Source organism: Canis lupus, chromosome 5, assembly GCF_003254725.2.
Source record: "Canis lupus dingo isolate Sandy chromosome 5, ASM325472v2, whole genome shotgun sequence".
NCBI classification, from domain to species: Eukaryota; Metazoa; Chordata; class Mammalia; order Carnivora; family Canidae; genus Canis; species Canis lupus.
The window spans coordinates 63,400,672-63,424,600 of NC_064247.1; the positions used below are offsets into that span (position 1 = coordinate 63,400,672).

A 23,929-nucleotide genomic window follows, 5' to 3' on the forward strand; every position below is an offset into this window, starting at 1 on the left:
TTATTGGCTCCCTCCATTGGCTCCCCCTCATCAAGAATGAAAGTCAAAGTCCTCACCTCCACCCGAGGCTATGTGTGACCTGGCCCTGCTTTGGCTCTGCTCCTCCTCCTTGCTGCCTCTCCTCCAGCCATACAGGCTTCCTTGCTCTTCCTGGAACATTCCAGCCATGACCCCTCTTGGGGGCCCTAAAAATCCACATGGCTTTTCCATTCAGCTCTTCAGATGTTTATGTAAGGATCACCAGCTTTGGCACACTGTCTGGAAGTACTACCTCTACCTGACATGTATACTTTGTCTTTGAGCTCTTGTCACCAGCTCATGTTGCACATATATGACTTGTCTATCCTGTTTCCTCTGCTTCTCCTACTAAAGTGTAAGCCACGGTACAGAGATTTTTTTACCGACTGTAGTATCCCAGTGTGTTTAGCAGTGCTCGGCACATTAAATCAGTTCATCTGCTGAATTAATAAGTGACTCACAAGAGAAAATGACCAAAACAACATAGACTTATATAACTTAAAAGAAAATCTCAAGGGCAGCCCCGGTGGCGCAGCGGTTTAGCGCCGCCTGCAGCCCAGGGTGTGACCCTGGAGACCCGGGATCGAGTCCCACATCAGGCTCCTTGCATGGAGCCTGCTTCTTCCTCTGCCTGTGTCTCTGCCTCTCTCTCTCTCTCTCTGTGTTTCTCATGAATAAATAAATAAATAAATCTTTAAAAAAAAAATCTCAAGAGGACGTGATAGGTTTTCATTTAAAAAATGTGAAAAGTCGGGGATCCCTGGGTGGCTCAGCGGTTTAGTGCCTGCCTTTAGCCCAGGGCGTGATCCTGGACTCCTGGGATCGAGACCCACATCAGGCTCACTGTATGAAGCCTGCTTCTCCCTCTGCCTGTGTTTCTGCCTCTCTCTCTCTCTCTGTGTCTCTCATGAATAAAAAAAATAAAATCTTTAAAAAAAATGTGAAAAGTTGCTGTGAGGAAGAGGAGGGCCACTGCTTATTTTCTGTGGTCCTTGATGGTAGATGGAGGGCCAGTGGGTAGATTTACCATCCACTGAATATGAAAGAGAAACTTCTGTTCTAGAATCAAGAAGTGCTTTCTGGATAGACACAGATCCTGGGTAAACTGGTACCGTGGTGAGGACTTCCTCATCTAGGAGTGATGTGGCAGTCACTTGGCAGCCTTTTTAGTTGAGATGCTTTCTGATACAGGTTATTAGCACAAAGGTTAGGGAGCTGCGATGAGTCTTGCAAGTTGCTTCTCCCATCAGTGATCCCACCTTTTGCAACCCTTTTACTGGGGCCACCATAGCAAAGTATCACAGTTTGATGGCCTGGAACAACAGAATTATATTCTGTCACAATTCTGAAGGGTAGAAGTCAAAAGTCAAGGTATAGATAGAACTGTGCTTCCTCAGAAGGCTCCAGTGAAGACTCTTCTAGCTTCTGTTGGTTGCTGGTCATCCTTGGCTCTTCTTGGCTTATGGCCGCACCACTCCACTGTCCTTTGTGTTTTCATGGCCATCTCTCTGTGTGTGTCTGTGTTTAAGTTTCCCTTTTCTTGCGAGGATACCAATTATTGTATTAGGGACCTCATCTTAACTTAATGGCATCTGCAAAGACCTTGCTTCCCTGTGGAAGTACCATTTATGGACTTTTTTGTTGTTGCTGTTTTAATCACCATCCCTTCCTCCCTTTAGAGTATAAGGTTAGAGCAGGGACCTTATCAATGCTGTTCATTTCCTTATCCCCAGAACCATGCTAGCACATAGTAGGTATTATCAGCCACACAGTCAGTTAAGTGACTGAGTGAATGAAAAGATATTTTTGGGGGGAATGTTAGATGCAAAATAAGACTTGAGTTCTATTGATTGATTAACTGATTTTATTTTGAGTAATCTCTACACCCATTGTGGCTCAAAGTTATAACCCCAAGATCAAGAGTTGCACACTCCACTGACTGAACCACCCAGGCGCCCCTTGAGTTCTAGTTAGAGAACATTTACTGTAACATTACTCTTTCACCACGATCAGCTCTAGTCTGTCTCTTTGCTTTTCCTGGCACTCTGAGCAGAATTTTAAAAATCCTTAAGCCTATTTTTTTCTAAAATTTTACCAAAAAGTTTTTACAGAATATTCTGGACACACACAATAGGTAGCATCCATGAGACATAGTACCTCCTGTGAGCCCCTGATGGAATCTCTGGTTCCCCACACCTATCCCCAACACCAGCAGATCAATTCTGAATTTAACATTTATCATGCTCAGACATTTCTTAATTCTTTTTATTTTTTTACTACATTGTTAATATGACATTGCTTTTGGCTGTCTTAAAACTTTATGACTATGGGTAATATTTTTCCTACAGCTGATTGCCACTTTTTTTTTACAGTCATGATTGATTATGTTGCTTTTACGTGTCGGTTCGGCCTGCGTTTATTCAGGGCTTATGGCAGACCCAGTGCTAGGTCATGGGAATGCAAAGATGAGTGAGGCTCACTTTCTTTCCTGGAAGAGTTTACCATCCAATACAGGAGAAGATGTTCTTTTGTTTCCTTTTAAAAATCTGTGCTTATTAAATTCCTGGGAGGATGAACTGGTTTTCCTAGTTCCTTCCCCTGTTTTTAGATTGTTCTGTGATTGCCCAGCCTTTGGCAATTCTTAACCCTGTTGGATGATTTTTATTTTCCAGTCTTGTTTTGATATTATACTTCTCTTCTTTCTGTTTCCTTTGATGTCTACCCCTTAGACATCTTGAATATATCTAGCTAAAGCCCTACCCTTCCTGGCTGTCATGACCTCTCCGAAGACATGGCCATTCTTGTCCAAGAGTCCCCCAGTAAATCCTTTACCAGCTGATTTTATGTTGACAGAATTATTAGCTTGAGTGGAACAAGTTCCCTTGATGCCTTTCCTACACTCTCAAGCCGGAGTTCTTAAAAGATTGTTGTCTTTTCATGAGTTCTTCTGGCAAACTGATGAAGCCTTTGATTGGCATCTCAAAGTATATTTTTAAATGCATATAATAAAACATAAGATTACAAAGGAAACCAATTATATAGAAATATAGTTATCACAATATTTTTAAAGATTGTGACATAATCATTTATGTACTTCTATGTTAAATGCTTTAAATAAAAGATCTAGTAGCTAATCAAACAGCTACTATAATTTCAACCCCCTTAATTCTGTTTCCGTCTTTTGTAAAGAGCTTCTGCTCTGGGAGCAGAAATGAACAAGGGGGGCCTGTTTGGAATGAGTAAGAAGCCCAAATGATATGTTTGGTATCTGGGCTACTTCCAGGGTTTGGATTAGAAACACAGAAGCCATTTCCTCTGTCTGGCTGCTAGTCTTTAATATACTTAATAATAATTTAATCTAAATTATTCTTATGTTTGAAAATAGTCTTTGTCCTGCTTCCATTTATGAATTCAAATACTCGTTTAATGGCTTCTATGTGCTAGGCACTGTGTTAGGAGCTAGGGCTGCAGGCAAAGATGGACAGGCTTTAGTAGGGGTGTCAGAGGGCCCAGGAGGAGATGTCCTCATTGGAGTTCGAGCTGGCACACCACATCCAACACAGTTCAGCCACAGGTCATCTCTCTGCCTCACACTCCCAGTTATGGTAGTTAACTGGGAGGATTTTCACCCAAGTATTTATCTGATTGAAAATTCTGTCTTAAAAAAACAACAACACAGGATTAGTACTTCTGAAAACAGAACATCCTTCCATATCCATTGCAGTTATTACTCTAAACCCACCAGATTTGTTCGACATGTTTTATAATCTGTTTTACATTTTAGTTTATATCGGTTGTTATCAATGATCTACTGAACACTATAAATTCGTACAGCCTTCATTTAATGTGTAATTATTTAAATCTTCTCATGAGTCTGTTAGTTTCTGTTCTTGGTCACATTGTTTGTAGTCCAGTGAGAGAAGATAAACAGTTTTTAAAAACCATTAAAAAAAAGCAAACAATCCATAAAATCTGTCAGGTGGTGAGAATTATTGTGGAGAAACTAGAGAATTATATTGCCAGGGGAGGAAGGCATTGCTATTTTCAGAGAGTTGACTGTAGGCCTCATTAAGAAGATGACATTTCAGAAGAAGCCTGAATGAAACTGGGGAGCACACCAAGTGGTTATCTGTTGGGCGTTCTTTTCTGATAGAAGGAACAACAGATGCAAAGGTCCTGTGGCAGAAATGGGTTGGTGATGATTGATACAAGGCCTGGGATGGAGCAGTCATCTCAGTTCCCTTCAACTTCCTTCTCCAAATCTGATACTGAACATCATTATTAAATAGTACATTTGTAGAAATTTCAGCAAAATTGCACTTTCATAGTTAATTAATTGTCTTTGGCTAAGAATGCTATTAGCAATGACAGAATTATAACCTTTCATCCTATCCTTGGTTGCTAATCTGGTATTTAAATCTTTTTTTTTTTTTTCTTTAGAAGGAAGCGTTCTTGTTTCCACTTGGTCTATAGCTTGGGGGAGGGCAAAGGAAAGAGCTCAAGGGTGACTCAGAAACAAGTTAGAGGGACCCCTGGGTGGCTCAGCGGTTGAGTGTCTGCCTTCAGTTCAGAGCGTGATCCCAGGTCCAGGGATTGAGTCCCACATTGGGCTCCTTGCATGGAGCCTGCTTCTCCCCCTGCCTGTGTCTCTGCCTCTCTCTGTGTGTCTCTCATGAATAAATAAATAAAATCTTATTAAAAAAAAAAAAAAAGGCAAGTTAGTGGCAGAGGCTGAGGCAGAAGTCCCGAGGCCAGAGAGCTGCAGTGGGACCCCTCACAGGCTGCAGGGCTCGGGAGGCTCCTGGTGGTGGTTGGAATCTTTTGCTTTAGTTTTAACAGGTGTATCCTGTATTGGCACGGATAGTTCATCTCACTGGAGTGGCTTTTTGTGCACCCAAGGAGGATATATTTTACATGTATTTTGGCCACCAAAGGGGGAGGCTGTTCTATCTATGATTTTTTTATAATGGGCTGCATTATATAACATTATTCCTAGGGTCATGTTACTTTGTGAGTTTGGAAAAAGTGCTGACAGCTTATTAGTGAGAAGTATGTAGCTCTGGGAACTAACTTCCTGTTTTAACCTGGGATTGATCCCTTTCTTCTCTTTCATCCCTATTTAGGTTAACCTGGTCCTTGAATTTCTGCTGCATCTGAACCCAAACTGCCCACTAGCACTCTGCCCACACAGGGACATGAGCATTATGACACTACTGTTTTCACTGCTTACATCATGCCTTCAAGTCTAGCGAGGGCACAGAAGTCAATAGTGTGTGAGAGTGGTTTCCATAAAATATACTTCCTGTCCTTTGGGGCATTGATGGCTTTGCGTGAGAGATCAGACATGGCACCTGCTCAAAAGCCTTCCTTGTCTCCATGTTTGCAACTATACTGTCATCCAGGAGTTCTCAGGGTCCTCTGATCAGGCCTCCCCTTCATTTATGTTTTCAGAGAACCTCTGCTCCTGTTCTAGGCACTACTCCCTCCAGATACTGGTCATCCTTAGGAATCATGCTATGCAAGCCATTCTTAGTTTTGTGTGCATTTATCTTGTTTTCCTAAGTAGATTGAAAACTCCGAATAAAGCTATCTAATATTTCTCTTCTGTCTGTGGAGCTCATAGTAGGTCATGTGTCCAAGAAGTCATTCTCTGTTTTTGATTTGGGAATATACTGGCAGTTTTTCTTGCCATCTGTCTCCAGTCTCCCAATTGGAGTCTGAGGGAGTGCATTTAAGTAAAATTAATGTTTTGACATACAGCTTTCTAAGATTGATTGAATCATGAAAAAATTAGAAAATCTGAATAGACTGATGCTAGTGAGGAGGTTGAGTCAGTAATCAAAAAACCTCCCAACAAACAAAAGTCCAGGACGAGACAGTGTCCCTGGTGAACTCTAGGAATTAATACCAATCCTTCTCAAACTCTTCCCCCAAAAAAAGAGGAAGAAGGAACACTTCCAAACTCATTTCATGAGGCCAGCCATTACCCTGGTGCAAAAACTAGAAAAGGACACCACAGGAAAAGAAAATTGTAGACAAATATCCCTGATGAATATAGATGCAAAACTCCTCGACAAAATATTAACTGACCCAAATCAACAGTACATTAAAAGATCATACACACACTGTGATCACGTGGAATTTATTTCAGGGACCTAGGGAGGGTCCAGTCAGCGTGATATGCCACACATTTGCAAAATAAAGGATAGAAATCATATGAGCTTGCAGAATAAGCATTCAATATCCGTTTATGACAAAAACTCTCAACAAAAGTGGGGTTAGAGAGAATGTCATATGTAAGTCCACAGCTAATATTATACTTCATGGTAGAAAGCCAAAAGCTTTTCCTCCAAGATTATGAACAAAAGGTTACCCATCCATTATTGCCACTTTAATTCAATATCATTTTGGAAGTCCTAAACAGAGCAATTAGACCAAAAAAAGAGGCGGAGGGGAACATCCAAAGTGGAAAGGCAGAAATAGGTCTCTCACTATTTGCAGATTTGCAGATATCTAGATACTATAGGTAAAAAACCCTAAAGACTCCACCAAAACACTGTTAAAAATGATAAATGAATTCGGTAAAGTTGCAGGATACAGAATCATACAAAAACATCTCTTGTGTTTCTATACACTTTTAACGAACTGTGGGTAAAAGCAATAAAATAATCCCATTTACAGTTGCATCAAAAAGAATAAAATACCAGGGAATATATTTAGCCCAGGAGTTTCTATACCCTGAAAACTATAAGATGCTGATGAGAGAATTTAAAGAAGAGGCAAATAAATGAAAACATTTTCTGTGCTCATGGATCGGAAGAATTAATATTAATAAAATGTTCATACTAAGCTAAAGCAATCTATAGATTCAGTGCAATCCCTATGAAATAGACCCACTCATATATGGTAAACTAATGTAGAACAACGGATCCAAGAATGTACAATGTAGGAAAGACAGTCTCTTCAGCAAATGGTGTTGGGAAAACTGGACAGCCACATGCAAAAGAATGAAACTAGACTATCTTACACCATACATAAAAATTAACTCAAAATGGATAAAGAATGTGAGACCGGAAACCATGAAATTCCTAGCAGAAAACATAGGTAGTAAGTGCCTTGATGTCAATCCTGGTGATGGTTTTTGGATCAAACTCCAAAAGCAAAGGCAACAAAAGTAAAAATGAACAAATGGGACAGCATCAAAGTAAAAAGCTTCTGTGTAGCAAAGGAAGCCATCAACAAAATGTAAACCTACAGAATAAGAGAAAATTTTTGCAGGTCACATATCTCATAAATGGTTAATGTTTAAAATATATGAAGAACTAGACCTAATTGTGAGACCTGAAATTATAAAAATCTTTGGTGTACTACTGTTAACTAAAGATGAATCTCCTTTGGTCTGTGACAGTTTCTTACTTAGTCTCTCTGTGTTTTTCATTATCTTGACAATTTTGAAGAGCATTTTGTAGAGTATCTTTTAATTTGGTTTTTCCAGATGTTTTTCACCTGATTAGAATGGGGTTTGTTTGGTATTTTGAGGGAAGAGAATCACACATGCGAAGTGCCTGTCTTATCACTTCCTCTCTGGGGTGCAAACCGTCCATACCACACCCCTGGTGGTATTCACTTTCACCACCTGATTAAACTGATTATTTCCAGGTCTCTCCACTGTGAAGTTATGATTTTTTTCCCTTTCCAGACTCTGAGTTCCTAAGTCCAGCCCACTCCATTTAAGCAGTGGGAATTAAGGTTTTTACCTTCTTGAGTGGGAAATGTCCACATGTAGATATATGTTATGTGGAATTCTTCTGTAAGGGACATTGGTGCCTTCTCCCAAGTTAATGATTTAATCCTTACTTATATCAGTATGAACTCATGTATATTTATTTTATACTTTGAGTTATAATTCAAATTGCTATATTATTTATTTAGCGTTCTTTTACACAAATTGTTCTAGTTTTGGCCATTGGGAGCTCTTTTGGATTGACTCTTCTGTTTGGTATGCTCATCTTTTTATATTTTTGAATACTCTCTCTTTGGCACTGTAAGATGCTCCAGGCTCATCTTGTCTTTTCTCTGCACCAGCCATAGACTCTACCATTTCCCTAAGGAGCAGTCAAGGTCTTTTGATTCCAGGTGTATGATTCTTTGCATGACTCACCCTTTTGACATTAAGGAAAAGAATACTCTAGCTCATAAGTAAAGATCAAAGCATTTTTCTAATTTGAATTACTGATTTTCTTCTCTTAATATTTTAGGTACGACTATTTTTCTTTATAGGTTTGAAATTTCATTTTGTGTTTATTCACAAGAACAAAATGTTTTCACTAGGAAATTAGCTACTGACTCAACGTATCATTCGACTTTATGGAATAGAATATGCTCATCATATGTAGTTTTGAGGAATGAGGTTTGGTATTGGCCAAATAAACTACGAGTGTATTTTATGTTTTCCATGAATGTTAACCCTTTAGCTTAGTTCATTGTCAGGATCTATGTAAATTAGCCTAGAAGTTTGATTAGTAGTAGAATGAATGATTCTTTTTATAACACAAATATCTTTTTAAGTTTTGCTTTTATAATTTTAGAATGTATGAAACATATAGCTTTAGTTTAAAATAGCTGTGATCAAAGAAGTGTTCAGCAGTTTGGGATAGGAGAAATAGCATTTTCTTTGGAGTCAAGACACATGTATTTTAATCTTGCCTCTGTTTCTAACTTGCTAAGAGAAGTTTTTAGACTTCATAGATCTCAGTATTCTCATCTGTAAAAGAAGATTGGCCAAGACCTTTAAAGACATCCCCCACCACACACACACACCTTCGTAACAGCTTTATTGGGGTTTTAAGGTCCCTTTTGGCAATTCTCTGCTTTTTATTTATTTTTTATTTTTTTAAAGATTTTTATTTATTTATTCATGAGAGACACACACAGAGAGAGGCAGATACATAGGCAGAGACAGAAGCAGGCTCCTCACAGGGAGCCCGATGTGGGACTCGATCCCGGAACTCCGGGATCACGCCCTGAGCCAAAGGCAGATGCTCAACCGCTGAGCCACCCAGGCATCCCTCTGCTTCTTTTTATACTAGAATTTAAAAAGCCTGTGTGTGTGTGTGTGTGTGTGTGTGTGTGTGTGTGTATAAAATACTGGACTAGATCCAGTGCTACAGCATACATAGGCATTTGGTCTGGTTTATACTTAAAAGGTAATAGCATTGAGGAAAACTGCAGTATTGGGAAGAAAATCTTAGAGAAGTAAAATTCTCCTTATCTCCTTTAAAATTACGGCTTTCCCGCCCAGAATGTATAATTTTCCTTTAACAAGCTCTTAATAGTGATAAAGGTTTAGAAAGCTGCTATCTTGAAAGTTTGTAGTTCATATTTTATTAAGCAGACATGGCTTTCTCCATTCCTTGTTACATGCACCCTCCCTTTTTGAGACTTGTTTTTAAATTGATAGGCAGATAATTTCTCATCTTGTAAAGGAGAATCAGAGGAGGTTATCTCTATTTTAAATCTTCAATATCTGCTTTTATGGAGATGAAGAAGAGGGGGAAAAATCTCCATTCCTTGAAACTTGGCTTCCTGACAGCAATTTCCCAAGTTAGGGTGGGAGAGAGGGAGCATCATAGGACAAAGTGATATTTTGTACTGTTGCTTTGATTTGGTTTTACCCACGATATTTAATTTCTGTTGATTCGAAATAAAATCAAAGATACCATCCATTTTTTAAGTTTAAGAAAGCAGTGGGGTCACTCCAGATTGTAGATGGTATGTAGAGATTGAGGAACACTGTAATACATAATAAATTCTGGGGAGGATTGCCCCACTGGTCTCAGGATATGAAGATCATATGGAGGGTATGGGAAAAAAAGAATTCAGGTGATACCCTTGATGTTTATAAAAATATTGCAAACAATATTCTGTACTGTTTGGTATGCTCTGGCATTGCATTACTGTAGGGTTACTGTACATGTAGTATAGCATAGTATGCTATGTTACAGTTTTTTAAAACAATTTAGTTTATTTTTTTTAAGATTTTATTTATTTGAGAAAGAGAGGGAGAGGGAGAAGCAGGTTCCCCACTGAGCAGAGAGCTTGATGTGGGGCTTGATCCCAGGCCCCTGGGATCATGACCTGACCTGATGCTTAACTGACTGAACCACCAGTAATTTTAGAACTAGTTTTTTAAGGTAGAAATTTTAAAGCTACTTAATTGATAACCCATAAAAATTATTGGACTTTATTATTATTATTTTTAAAGATTTTATTTATTCATAACAGAGAGAGAGAGGCAGAAACACAGGCAGAGGAAGAAGCAGGCTTCACGCAAGGAGCCCAATGTGGGACTCCATCCCGAGAGTCTGGTATCACCCCCTGAGCTGAAGGCAGATACTCAACTGCTGAGTCACCCAGGCATCCTTTGAACTTTATTATTAATTAGTTTTATTTAAAGTTGTTAAGAACAGGGTGCCTGGGTGGCTCAGTCAGTCAAGCATCTGCCTTTGGTTCAGGTCATAATCCCAGGGTCCTGGGATCAAGCCCCACGTCAGGCTCTCTGCTCAGTGGGGAGTCTGCTTCTCCCTTTCCCTTGTGCTTCCCCCTGCTCCTGCTTTCTTTCTCTTTCTCTCTCTCTCAAATAAGTAAATAAAATCTTTAAAAATAATACAATTGTTAGGGGCGCCTGGGTGGCTCAGTTGGTTAAGAGTCCAACTCTTGATTTCAGCTCAGGCCATGATCTCAGGGTTGTGAGATTGAGCCCCATATCAAACTCTGTACTCAGTGTAGGGTCTGCTTGAGATTTTCTTTCTCTCTACCCCTGCCACTCCCCCTGCTTGCACTCGCTTATACTCTCTCTCTGTAAATAAACAAAGTCTTAAAAAAAAAAAAGTTAGACCTTTCTTTCATTGTGATAGGTAAAATAATATTCTCCTTAAGAACCTTGTTGAAACTGTGTTATTTATTCTGTCAGTAAATAGTTATTGAGAACTTACTTTGGGTTACATTCTTGAATTCATGACTTTCAAGTTCTACTCTCTTCTCCAAGCTTATTTCAGAATTCTTGCCAGATTAGATGCTTTCTGAATTCTCCATGAGTCTAGGTAGAATAGTGAGGATTTTGCTTCTCTTTTCTTTCATGAGTCCTGCAGAAACTTTAATAAACAGGCATACTTCAAACCTGCTATCAGGAATGGATGAATGTTTTTCTGATATTCTTCAATGAGAGACTGGAAAGGGTGGCAAGTTTACTTTCTTGGACTGCTGGGTTCAAGTTTATCCACTCGGTACTTGTTTCAGCTACAAATGGTAATTCAAGTTGTTGTGTTTTTTGTTTTTGTTTTTAATGTTGGTCACATATTCTTTACAACAACATAAGTATTACGTTTTTTAAAGTACTTGCAGATGGCTGGGTAAAACTTTTTTTTTTCATGGAAAGATATTTGTAAAGTATTTTTTTTAATTCTATGAGAAAAACATGGTTTTAAAGACATTGATAAGGAATAATCTGCCCTGTACTCATGGCTGTTCTTCACTATACTGTAGGCTCTCATGAGAGAACATCATGAGATGTTCAATGAATAAGTGAATTGATCTGTATTTAAGGATATTGCTTACTTAGATGGCTCTATTTGCATGTTTTCAGCATTTTATTGTGAAAATCTTAAGGCTAAAGCAAAGTTAAAAGAATTTTGCAATGAACACCTATATATCCACCATCTAGATCCTGCCATTAACATTTTGGTATATTTGCTGTATCACACATCTATCCATCTATATATTTCTGTAGTCATTTATTAATTTATCTTATTTTTGGTACATTTCAAGGATTTTTCTGGACAATCATGGAAGCTAATCTATATTCAGGGACCATATTTGAATTGGTGAAAGAAAAAGTGATGAAGAGTCAGTTTTAGCTATCCGATGTAGCTGGATCACTGACCTCATATGGCATATATGGATAAACTATGATTTCTTGCTGATGTTTCTATGATTTTAATATTAAACATTTAGCATGATCTCCTAGTTCCTCACTTACTGACTGTTGTGATGGTACAAATGCTGATTGTGTATGTTAATACTGTAGCCATTACAAATGGCTTTAATGTGACTTCATAGGAAACTTAATTTTTCATGTCTTTTCTGGGTAGGAGTAGCTCACCGAAGCCAGAGCAGTGAAGGAGTCAGTTCTCTCAGCAGCTCGCCCTCCAATAGCCTTGAAACCCAATCTCAGTCTCTCTCACGTTCCCAGAGCATGGATATCGATGGGGTCTCTTGTGAAAAAAGGTAAAGTAAGCCAGTTTTCCAATAAGCTATTGGATTTATGGAAAGGGAAAGATTCAGTCATTCCAGTCCACTAATTCCAAGGGCCAGCCCAGAGATTTATGCCAGTCCTTAGCAAACTAGTGCGAGATCTATGAGATTTATAAGTCTTTGTATTATTCTGAAATATTCTTTATAAGTTTTTTTGGTTTTGGTATTGAAATATCTTTTATGAAATAATGGTATAAGCGGTAAAATATTTTTTTAAAAATTTTTTCCTGATGTCTTTATTTTGTACATACCATGTTGGCAAGTATATGTCAGTCCCTAAAAATGTCTTCAAAGTTTTACTGATCAGTGAAATTTAAAAGTTTGGAAGGGTACAGACAGGTAAGACACACACATCTTAGGAGCCTCAAGGTAAGGATGTCCTAGAGCAGAGTCTGTCTGTGCCATGAGTGGGTGATAGAGTGGCTGAGGTATTGATTCCTTTATTCCTTGAGCAGGCCAGGACTCCCCTTCCTTCCCAGGACCCATCTTCTCTGTCCTGAAGCAGCTCCCACGGTTTATGTCAGTGGACCAGACAAATACTATTTTCTATGTTTGTGATGATATGAAAAAGGTTAAGAAGCACTGGAATAGAGCTTCAGCACTTGCGGAGGTTGGGGTGAGGGCCAAATCAGAGATCACCTCACATTAGGTAAGAATTTAGAAAGGACTGCATTCTCAGGAAAAAGATCAAGTAGAAAAAAATCAACCCCACAGAGCAAAAAACAATCATGTTCTTATTACCTTTGCACTGAATAGATATATTTTTTAAAAATCAAGTCATCTCTGAAATTTCATGGCCAGTGGATGACTTCATATGGGTTTAGCACCTAGATTTACACTACTGATATAGTCTGAAAAGCCTCAAACTAAGACTACCATATACAATGGAGCCAGGCCTATACCTCCTATAAGGCATCTGGTAGAACTAAACATAAATCATCCATGTCTTCAGAGAATTTCCTTAGAAAAGCTTCCAAGAAGTGTGAGCTCATGGTCAAAAATCACAGAACACACTAGATAAAAGCCACTATGAGTAAGATACCACAGAATCAGGAACAACAGAATTATTCATCTAGAGATTTTTGGGTTTTGGAATTACCAGATACAGAGTACAAAATACATATGTTTAAATAAATTACAAAGGAATTGAAAACATAAATAAGGGGAAAGCAACTATGAAAACAACCAAGTACATTTGAAAAAGAACCAAACAGAATTTCTAGAAATGAAAAGGTAATTCAAATTGAAAACTTGATGTGAGAGTTAAAACAGTTGATTTGACATAGCTAGAGAATTAACACACTAAATAGTAGAGCTGAAGAAATTATCCAGAATGTATCACCAAGAGAAAAAGAGATGAAAACTATGCAAGATATTTAGAGATATAATGGACACACAGCCGATATATATACCTAATAGAAATATCAAAAAGAGAGAAAAGAGACTTAGAGCAATTCACCGCACCCTTCTTAATTCCATGTTTTTTCCTCTACTGGTTTGGAAGCCACTATCAAAAAAGATAAATAGCTAAAAATTTTTCTGGAGTCGATAAATGATATAAATTCTCTGATTTAAAAAAGCTCAGCAACTCACATGCTGATTAAACCAAGAGAAATTCATATCTGGACATTTTATAGTCAAATTTCCAAACATTGAAGACAAAAGATCTTTAAAGCGGCCAGAGAGAGAAAATAAATTATCTACCAAAGAACCATAATTAGATGAATGAGTGACGGAAGTCACACGGAGGAGTAAGTCTCAAAATGCTGAAAGTAAGTTAACTGTCCGCTAGGAATTGTGTACCCTGTGCACCTGTCTTTCAGGAGCAAGAGTGAAATAAAGACACTTATAGATTCAACAAACAAAAACAACCTGATAGTCTGCCACCAGAAGACTCCCCAACTTTGAACAAATGTAGTTGAAGAAAAAGGACAATGATCTCAGGGCTAATGTCTGAGATGCAAGCAGGTAGGATGAGTGAAGAAAATAATAAATGCGGTAAGTCAAAACAAACACTGGTGGTATAAAACTGTAGTAATGGTATATAAAATAATATTGGGAGAGAGAAGTTGAAAAATGAGTTAGATGTAACATGCCAGACAGCATAGCAGGGAAGCCAGAAGCAGGAGTGATTAGAGCTAGCTCTAAGGTCTCTGTACTTGAGAAAGGTGTGAAGATCCTGGCCCACTTTAGATTTTGAATTAAGGATACTTGATAAAATTTCAAGGGTAGCCACCAAAAGAACAGGAATAGAGTATACCTTCCAAACCAGTAAAGGGAAAATACAAAATGAGGGTTGGAAGTTGGGGGGATTTAAGTCAATTTAAAAGGAGGGAAGAGGGGAGGGGATCCCTGGATGGCTCAGCAGTTTGGTGCCTGCCTTTGGTCCAGGGCGTGATCCTGGAGTCCTGGGATTGAGTCCCACACTGGGCTCCCTGCATGGAGCCTGCTTCTCCCTCTGTCTATGTCTCTGCCTTTCTGTTTCTCTATCTCTCTCATGAATAAATAAATAAAATCTTAAATAAATAAAGGAGGGAAGAAACTTGTGTTTTATGAGTTTTAAAAAAGAGCACAAAATAAGAAGGTCGAAAGAAATGAAATTTGTCAGTAGTCACAGTAAATTACAGTGAAAAGGCTTAGATCGGGATAAAAACAAAACAGAACCCAGCTTTATCCTTGTTTACAGAAGGCACACCTGAAACATTAGGTTAGATAGATCTTCAATCTTTCATTGACTGTGAAAGAAAGGGACAAGATATTCCACACAAATATTAAACAAAAGAAAATTGAAGTAAATTAATACTCGTAAGTTAGACTTTAAGGCACAAAATATTGTTAGAAATAAGTACTGTGTACTGTTTAATAGTAGGATATAACAGTTTCCAAAGTATATGCACTTGGTAATAGGACAGCAACAGCAATAAAGCACGTAACAGTAGAACTGAGGAGAAAGTGGCACATGATCATAATGGGAGATTTTAACCATCTCTTTCATCCATCAATAAATCGGAAGGAATGAGCATCAGTAAGCATATGAACAAATTAAACAGCACAGCTAAAGGATTGATCTAATTGACAGATACAGAACTTTGCACTCTGCAGTTGGAGAATACACATTCTTTCCTAATACTCAACAACCAGAGAGTTTCAGGAGGCAGCATGATACAGATCATGTTTTCTGATGAGGACATTAAATTAGATGATTAATAAAAGGAAAAAAACTTTTAAAAATTCCTTCATACATTTGGCAATTTTTAAAACAGAGCATGCTACAAAATCAGATCAAAGAGATCATAATGGGAATTTGAAAGAATCTAAAACTGAACAATAAGAAATATTTCAGGTTATGAGCTGCATGTTGTAGCTAAAGTGGTCCTTAGAAGAAAATATAAAGCTAAAATATAGATGAAACAAAGAAAAAGAATGTAAATAAGTATTGGAAATAAAAGACTCTTTCCCTGGATATGTGCATGGCCAACTGCCTCCTATTTGTATTCATGTGGCATTTCTCAGTGATGATCACCCCATTTAAAATGAAAAGGCCTACATTTACAATCTTTTTTCCTTAATTTTTCCATAGCAGTTATATGATGTTTTGCTTATTTATTATGTTATTGTTATGTTACCCTCTAACTAGAGGTTAGAGGTCTAATATTATGTTATTATATGTTACCCTCTAACTAGAAGGTAAGCTCCAAGACACAAGGATTGTTTTGTCTCTTTTGTTTGTTCATTGACCTCTCAGACAACTAGAACAATGCCTGCATAGAAAGGGGATCTCAGTAGTGCTTATTATTAAAAAAGAGAGTTCCATGCAAAAATATAAATATGCAACATGCAAATAAGCCTAGAATTTGGATGAAAATCAAATTTCTAGAAAAACCTAATTCTCCCAAAATTAACTCAAGAGGAAAGAGAAAACCTAAATGATCAAAAACCATGAAATAAATTGAATCGGTATTTTAAAATTTTCCAAAGCAAGCACCTTGCTCATGTAATTTTGTGGGCAAATTCTACCGTTCCAGTTATATACAAATTCTTCCAGATAATTTTTAAAAATAGGGAATACTTACCAACTCAGTTTACAAAGCTAATAAGACCTTAATATCAAAACCAGACAAGAATAATATAAAAGAAAAAAATTACATGGTAATCATGCTCATGAACATATTCGCGAAAGTCTTGAGATAGTGACAAATCAGATATTGTAACAGATAAAGAGCAGACAAAACTTCTGTGGGGCTGGATGCCAGGATAGTGGTTGCTGTGGGCTAGCGTGATTGTGAGTGGGAGGGTCATCAGGATGTTCTTGGGGTGCTGGTAATGCTCTGTTTCTTGATGTGGGTGCTGATTGAGTACATCAGTATGTTTCTTTTGCGAAGCTTTATTCAGCCAAACACATGATCATCTGTGGATAGGTCTGTACAGATATTTCAATTTTAAGTTTAGTTTAAAGTAATAATATAACATAACATGGGTGACTTGGGTTTATCTCAGGAATGCGAGGGTGCAACATTAGTGAATCTGTAAATATCATTCCCCACATTGTATATTAAAGAGAAAAACCATATAATCTTGGTAGTTGGAAAAGTTTGATAAAATTCAACATCAGTCCATGATAAGAATCTTCACGAACAAAACAGAAAGATACATCAGAGTTCAGCGAATATTCCACATGCTCTCCTGCATTTCCAGTTTTCTTTGCAGTTAGATTGGGGGCCAGGTGACTAGTTTTTGTCCAATAGACTGTGAGTGGAAGTGACATGTGTCACTTTTAGGCGAAGGCAGTTGAGCCGATGTTCCTCCTCCATCCCTCTCTTCTCTTGCTCCAGTGACCTTGGAGGCTGTGTATTGCAGATGGCATAGATTAAAGATGGAGTAAGGATGCTTCACTCTCACCAGACTTTGCGTAAGCAAGAAATAACCCTTATAGTATTAAGCCTCTAAGATTTCCAAGTGTGTGTGTGTGTGTGTGTGTGTAACCACAGCATAGTTTACCTTATTCTGACTAATATGAAGGTCATCTCAAGAAATTACAGGAACTCTCATATTCAGGGGCGAGAAATTAGAAACACTCTCTTTAAAATCAGGAAATGATACAAAGATGGCTGCTATTTCTACGTCTGGTCAACACAGGGTTCCTACCCAGTGCAGTAAAACAAAAACAAAGATTAGAGTGGAAGAAATAAAAGTTATTATTTGGAGATGAAATTATTTTCTACCTAGTAAATCTACGTATAAGTAAACAAGTTGCTTTTAAGTGGTCTCTATCAGTTACATTACTATGGACTAGCAACAAGAAATTAGAGAACTTAATTTTTAAAAAGGTACCATTCACAGTTTCATTTAAAAATCTATGGTACCTAGGTATAAATTTAGCAAAAGAAGTGAAAAAGTTATGGAGAAAACTATAAAAGTCTATTGAAAGACCAGGGGCATCTGGGTGGCTCAGTTGGTTAAATATCTGATTCTTGATCTCGGCTCAGGTCTTGATCTCAAGGTCATGAGTTTGAGACCGCATTGGGCTCCTTGCTGGGTGTGGAGCCTACTTTAAAAAAAAGTTTGTCGAAAGACCTTAAAGAAGGCCTAAATAGTTGAAGAGAGACACTTGTCCATGGACTCTAAGATAATGATGTCATTTCTCCCCACTTTGATCTCTAGAGCCAATGAAATTCTAGTGAAAAATGCCAATAGCATTTTTAAGGAATCTGTGAAGCTGATTCTTAAGTATGTATGGAAGAGCAAAAGGCCAAGAATGGCTAAGACTCTGTTGAAGTAGGAGGGTAAGGTAGAGACATTGACCTAGCAGATAGCAAGGTTTATTGTGAAGTTTTAGCAAGTAAGATGGAGTGGTTTTTGTCTGGGGATAGGCAGATTATCCAATGAAACAGAAATGAATATCTAGAAAAAAACCCATACGTACATGGCCATTGGACCTATGAGAGGTGATTTCATATTTGTGTAAAAAGGATGGTCTTTTCCATAAATGATGCTGGGAAAATTAATGTGGGAAAAATATGTGTTTAACCAGATTTTTGTAATCAGGCTCCTATTGTATGTATACCATTTTAATATAATATGTATAGAAAATATGTTCTAATTTGCTTTTGAAAGTGAGTCTAAGAAAATGCCAACTTAGGAAAAATATTTCTAACAAGTAGGATAGACAGAATGTTTACATCCTAGTGTATGAAGAACTCTTAAAAGTCAATCAGAAAAAAAAAAAAATGAACCTGTATTATTTTGTTTTCCTGGCTGATTTTGACTGATATTTGAGAACTTTTCCTCAATCAGGAGCTATGACATTAGGTGGATTTATAAAAGGTAAAAGCCTTATTTGTCTTTTATACTTAAAGCATGTCCCAGGTGGATGTGGATTCAGGAATAGAAAATATGGAGGTTGATGAAAACGATCGAAGAGAAAAGAGGAGCCTCAGCGATAAGGTTGGTAAGAGATGAAGCCCTTGCTTCTGTTTTTAGTACAGGTAATATAAACAGACACTCATTTCTTACATCTGTAGAGCTGATTAGAGTGGGCCGCCCCAAATCGACAAACCCTTTTTAAATGACTCTCTCTCTTAAAAAAAAAAAAAAAAAAGACTCTCTTTCTTTTGAGGAGAAATGTATAGCCTAGATTGCTGTAATGGAAGGAGAGCTCACTTCTTTCATCTGGTCAGATCCTCCAGCAGTGACCTTGGTATCAGATCCATATTTCTACTAGTGAATTTGTTTGTAATGAGAATGAATTTAGCAGTAATATGAACAATTTCTGTTGGTCTTTTGTTTGAGTTACTCAAGTAGATCATCATATCTTTTGTAGTATTCTGCAGAAAATAGGTGGGAATTGAAGCAAGAAATCCCATACGTACATGGCCATTGGACCATTTTATGTGAAATCCAGTAGCACTTAGAAGTTCATTTACAAAAAAAAAAAAAAAAAAAGTTCATTTACAACAAGAAGTCTTTATATTTTGTTATCATCTGAGCTTAGTTCCCTATATTTAGCCAGAGAGGTATTCTGTTTTGGCGGGTGTCATGGTGTCTAACTGGTAGAGACAACTACATCACTTTCTGTGCAGTGAATTAGGAGTGTCCAGCAGCACATGGTGATGGTCATTTGTTGGACTGTGGTCTTCTAATGGCATGATGCTCTATTTTGTAGAGTTCTTGCATGTTTACAGAGTTCTTTTATATATATGATGTTTTATCTGTGACAAAAACTAGTGGGTAACATTAAATTATGGAACATTTTTTGGATGAAAATTAGTTATATGCTAATGTTAACCTGATCCTTTGGCATTCAGAAAAGTAAACAAATAGGATTAATAGATAATGCCCCTACTCTTTTATCCTCCCCCTGTATTATAACCTCATGAAACCTCCATGTTGTAACTTTGAAGTCATAGTATCAAGTTTATTTTTCCCAAAATCAGTGGGTGAACTACTGTATGCATTTCTAAAATATCCTCACTAGTAAATGAATTATTAAAATTAACCCCTAAATCTTCTTCCTCACAAGGAGCCTTCCTCGGGTTCTGAAGTATCTGAAGAACAGGCCTTACAGCTGGTCTGTAAGATCTTTCGTGTCTCCTGGAAGGACCGGGACAGAGATGTCATCTTTCTTTCTTCTCTTTCTGCACAATTTAAGCAGAACCCAAAAGAAGGTAGGAATCTAGCTTAGCTGTTAAATGATAACAAGAATGAAAGAGCCTTTGTCCTTCTTTGTTACCCACATTCACTTTCTCTTGCTTTGGGGTTGTATTTTTGAATACAGAGATCATTCTTGATGAGGACACTGCTGTTGGGCCACTTTCCACTCTCTTATCGATGATTTTTTTTTATCTTGCATGATTTCTCTAGCAGAAAACTATATAAATACGTTAATGGTCTCTATTGTTTCAGAGTTGAAGTTATTAATGTCTCTAATAAAATAGGAGTGTACCAGGCGGTCTCCTGGGATCCTGCAAGAGGTCCTCTGTATGACCTGTACTTGTTTTAAGTGCCTGTCAGGTCATGTGTAGACAGTGGAGTAAATCCGTTTTATTAAATTGCTTAGCAGGATAGAACATATTGATATTTTGCTGTGTTTCCAGGATACTATTTTAAGAAGCTACACTAAACCACACTTTTATAATGTAATAAAACTTTCAGCAAGATACCAGCATTACAGGGCACTATCACTTTTCTTTACAGAAGTCGTTTGGAATGCAGAAGAGGTAAGGGTGGTATGCTGTAGTGTCCATTTGCATACTACTAGAATATAACCCTGATGGCAGGGATTTTTGTCTGTTTTGCTTGCTGATTTATTCCTGGTACCTAGAAGGATGCCTTGCATTTAATAATCCTTCAATAGATGTACTTTAAATGAGCGAATGAAAAGGAGATCATCTTTCCCTTTTTTGTGCTATCCATCTTCCCAGACAGAAAAAGTCCCCTATGTTTCTGGCAAATGGATAGTTTACTTTTGATTTTACTAGGATCTTCTTATTAACTGGTTGTACATATGAGCCTAGCACCCATGTATTTAAAAGCCTGCCACTAAAAAAAGAATAAAAAAATAAAAATAAAAGCCTGCCACTTATTGTTATTCTTTTTTTTTTTTTTAAATAACAGCTACTTTTTTTTCTTTTAAGATTTATTTATCCTGGAGAAAGTGAGAGAGTAGAGGGAAGGGCAGAAGAAGAGAGGGAATCTTTAGCGGACTCCACACTGAGCACAGAACCTGATGCGGGGTCTGATCTCATGACCCTGAAATGTGACCAGAGTCAAAATCAAGAGTCAGACATTTAACCAACTAAGCCCCCCAGGTGCCCCCTTATTGTTATTGTAAACCTTAAGATTCTTTTTTTTTTTTTTTTTTTAAGAATTTATTTATTCATGAGAGACACACAGAGAGAGAGAGAGAGAGAGAGAGGCAGAGACACAGGCAGAGGGAGAAGCAGGCTCCATGCAGGGAGCCCAATGTGGGACTTGATCCTGGGTCTCCAGGATCATACCCTGAGCTGAAGGTGGCGCTAAACCGCTGAGCCACGGGGCTGCCCAACCTTAAGACTCTTTAAATCTGTCTTGTACATATGTAAGTGGGAGCCAAATCAGATAAGATTTATATGTGTTACAGCTCTTATTTATTTAGTGAAATTTAAAGGGTATCTAGGGCACCCGGGAGGCTCAGTTGGTTAAGCATCTGCTTTCAGCTCAGGTCACGATCCCAGGGTCCTGGGATTGAACCCCACATTGTATCAGGCTTCCTGTTCAGCAGGAAGTCTGCTTCTCCCTCTCCTCCTCCCCCCTGCTCATGCTCTCCCTCTCTCTTGCTATCTTGCAAATAAATTAAAATCTTAAAAAAAAAATTAAATAAAAATGTATCTAAAGAGCTACAATAAGGCATTTGGGAACTTTAAAGAAGGAAGAAGTTAGAAAATAGAATTTGCTCCAAAAAGCCAGATGGTGACTAGATATTAGACCCTTCATAAAATATTTTGAACCTCCCATGTAATAGTTTTACTGTATATAAGACGTATGTAGGCGAAGAAATGTCAACCCGGCTTTATTTCTAGTATCATAAATGAATGCCTGTAGCTAGGAGTAGCTTCTTTTTGCAGTTAATATATATCAGCAGTGATACTCGTTGGGTGCACTCCAGATTTTCTTTCTTTTTTTTTTGTTTTAAAGTAAGTTTTTTATTTTGGAATACTTTTAGATTTTTAGAAAAGTTTTAGAAATAGTTTAAGGAGTTCCGTATACCCTTTACTCAGTTTCCCTAACACTGACATCTTATGTAACCATAGTGTATTTGTCAAAAGTGAGATATTACCATAACCTGAGCTCAGAGTTCATGTGGATTTCACCAGGTTTTCTTTTCCTTTTTTTTTTTTTTTTTTAAGATTTTATTTTATTTATTCATGAGAGAGACATAGAGGCAGAGGCAGAGGGTGAGGAAGAAGCAGGCTCCATGCAGGGAGCCCAATGCAGGACTCAATCTTGGGACTCCAGGATCATGCCCAGATGCTGAACCGCTGAGCCACTCAGGGGCCCCCAGGTTTTCTATTAATGTCTTTTTACTGTTCCAGAATCCAATCCAGATACCCCATTGAACCTCTGGTTCAACTTGGCTGATTCAAGAACTATGTATATAAAGAACCATGTGTAACCTCTTCTTTATTCTCCCTTTCCAACAGTGTTCTCTGATTTTAAGGACTTGATTGGCCAGATTTTAATGGAAGTGCTAATGATGTCTACGCAGACTAGAGATGAAAATCCATTTGCCAGTCTGACAGCCACATCACAGCCAATTGCAGCAGCAGCTCGGTCACCAGACAGGAATCTAATGCTCACTACTGGCTCTAACCCAGGAACAAGCCCCATGTTCTGTGGTGTGGGTTCCTTTGGTGCCAGCTCTTTCTCTAGGTTAGTGCGGTTCCTTTTGCACATCTATTTGGTAGTAAAACAGCCATGAATTATGTAAGAGAAGGGACTGCTGGCTCACAGGCCTTTGTCAGGTTGTGGTATGTGTTCTTTCTGGGTGGGTGCCTCTAGTCATGGCTGAAGGTCTTGTCTTTTCCAGATTGGTTTGTTTGGCTTCCCATGGTTTGGCTTTCAGTAAATTTTAGAAACAAATGACTGTATACAGTACATTATTCTTTGGAAAGATGGCTTTCTCATACTGTAAATGCAGCCTCTAGATCACTATGGTAATTAGATTATAACTAGTTTGATGAGTATCTGAAAGATTTGTACACTTGAATGCTTAGAGATACGAAGTGTCATTGTGCTGTTCTTTAAAAGCTTGATATTTTCCGTTTTAGATATTTACCTCAAGTTTTTCTTCATTTTTCTCTTCTTTCCTCTCTTTCTCCACTGATTTAGCCTCTATGAAACTAGCCCAGCTCCCAGTACAAGTTTCTGGAGCTCGGTGCCAGTGATGAGTCCATCCTTTGCCTCCCCCCCTGCCCGTGTGGCTGGCCAGATGGTTGTGCCCTCCATTTCCCTCAGCCCGCATGGTGGCATGGCCTCTGGAACTGCCACAGGAAGCCAGCCCTCCTCTCCACGGTATCGCCCCTACACTGTCACCCACCCGTGGGGGTCTTCGACTTCTCCTACCCCGCGATCCCCAGGCATCTCCATTCTGTCCAGCTCGCCCAGCCTCCCTGCCCTTGCTAGTAGCCCTCAAGCGGTTCCTGCCAGCTCTCTCAGACAGAGACCCAGCAGCCTGGGGCCCCCTTCAGTGGCCGCCTCACCCAGTGCCGTGAGCAGACGTCCCTCATCCCTAAGGATCTCTCCTAGGTATTTATTCAGCAGGAGAGCTGGGTGTGAGTTTGCAGTGCAGGGAGAGGCGATTAACTCTGTTTGGAAGAACCTGGTGTGTGACGCTGACCTCAGTTACATGTGTTTTTCTGTTTGGGTTATTAACCTGTGTGTCTAACTAGTTTGGTAGGCTTGTGCCCCGAGTCCATGCTTCTGCCAGGCTTCGATAACAGTAGAACGTGTGGGTGTTCCGCTGTGTGTCCCTTACTCTGTTCTTACCCCTCACTCTTCCTCCTTCCTGTACAAAAAAAAAAAAAAAGTCACTTCATTTTGTGAAATCTAGTTCATGTGTCAT

The 23,929-nt window shown here is 38.4% G+C and overlaps 1 protein-coding gene across 5 annotated transcripts in view; it reads left to right on the forward strand.

Annotated features, from left to right (window-relative positions):
• Positions 1–23,929, forward strand: part of UBE4B (ubiquitination factor E4B) — a 124,393-nt gene that overhangs the window by 43,573 nt on the left and 56,891 nt on the right. For 2 of the 5 annotated variants that reach the window (XM_025427206.3, XM_025427208.3), the window contains exons 3-7: positions 12,168–12,303; positions 18,687–18,774; positions 19,850–19,994; positions 22,509–22,737; positions 23,197–23,613. In XM_025427206.3, coding sequence (XP_025282991.1) covers positions 12,168–12,303; positions 18,687–18,774; positions 19,850–19,994; positions 22,509–22,737; positions 23,197–23,613 — 1,015 coding nt within the window. Of the gene's footprint in view, positions 1–12,165; positions 12,304–17,162; positions 17,240–18,686; positions 18,775–19,849; positions 19,995–22,508; positions 22,738–23,196; positions 23,614–23,929 lie in introns of those variants that run through there. The other 3 variants (XM_025427209.2, XM_049109565.1, XM_025427210.3) reach the window with 3 other exon arrangements.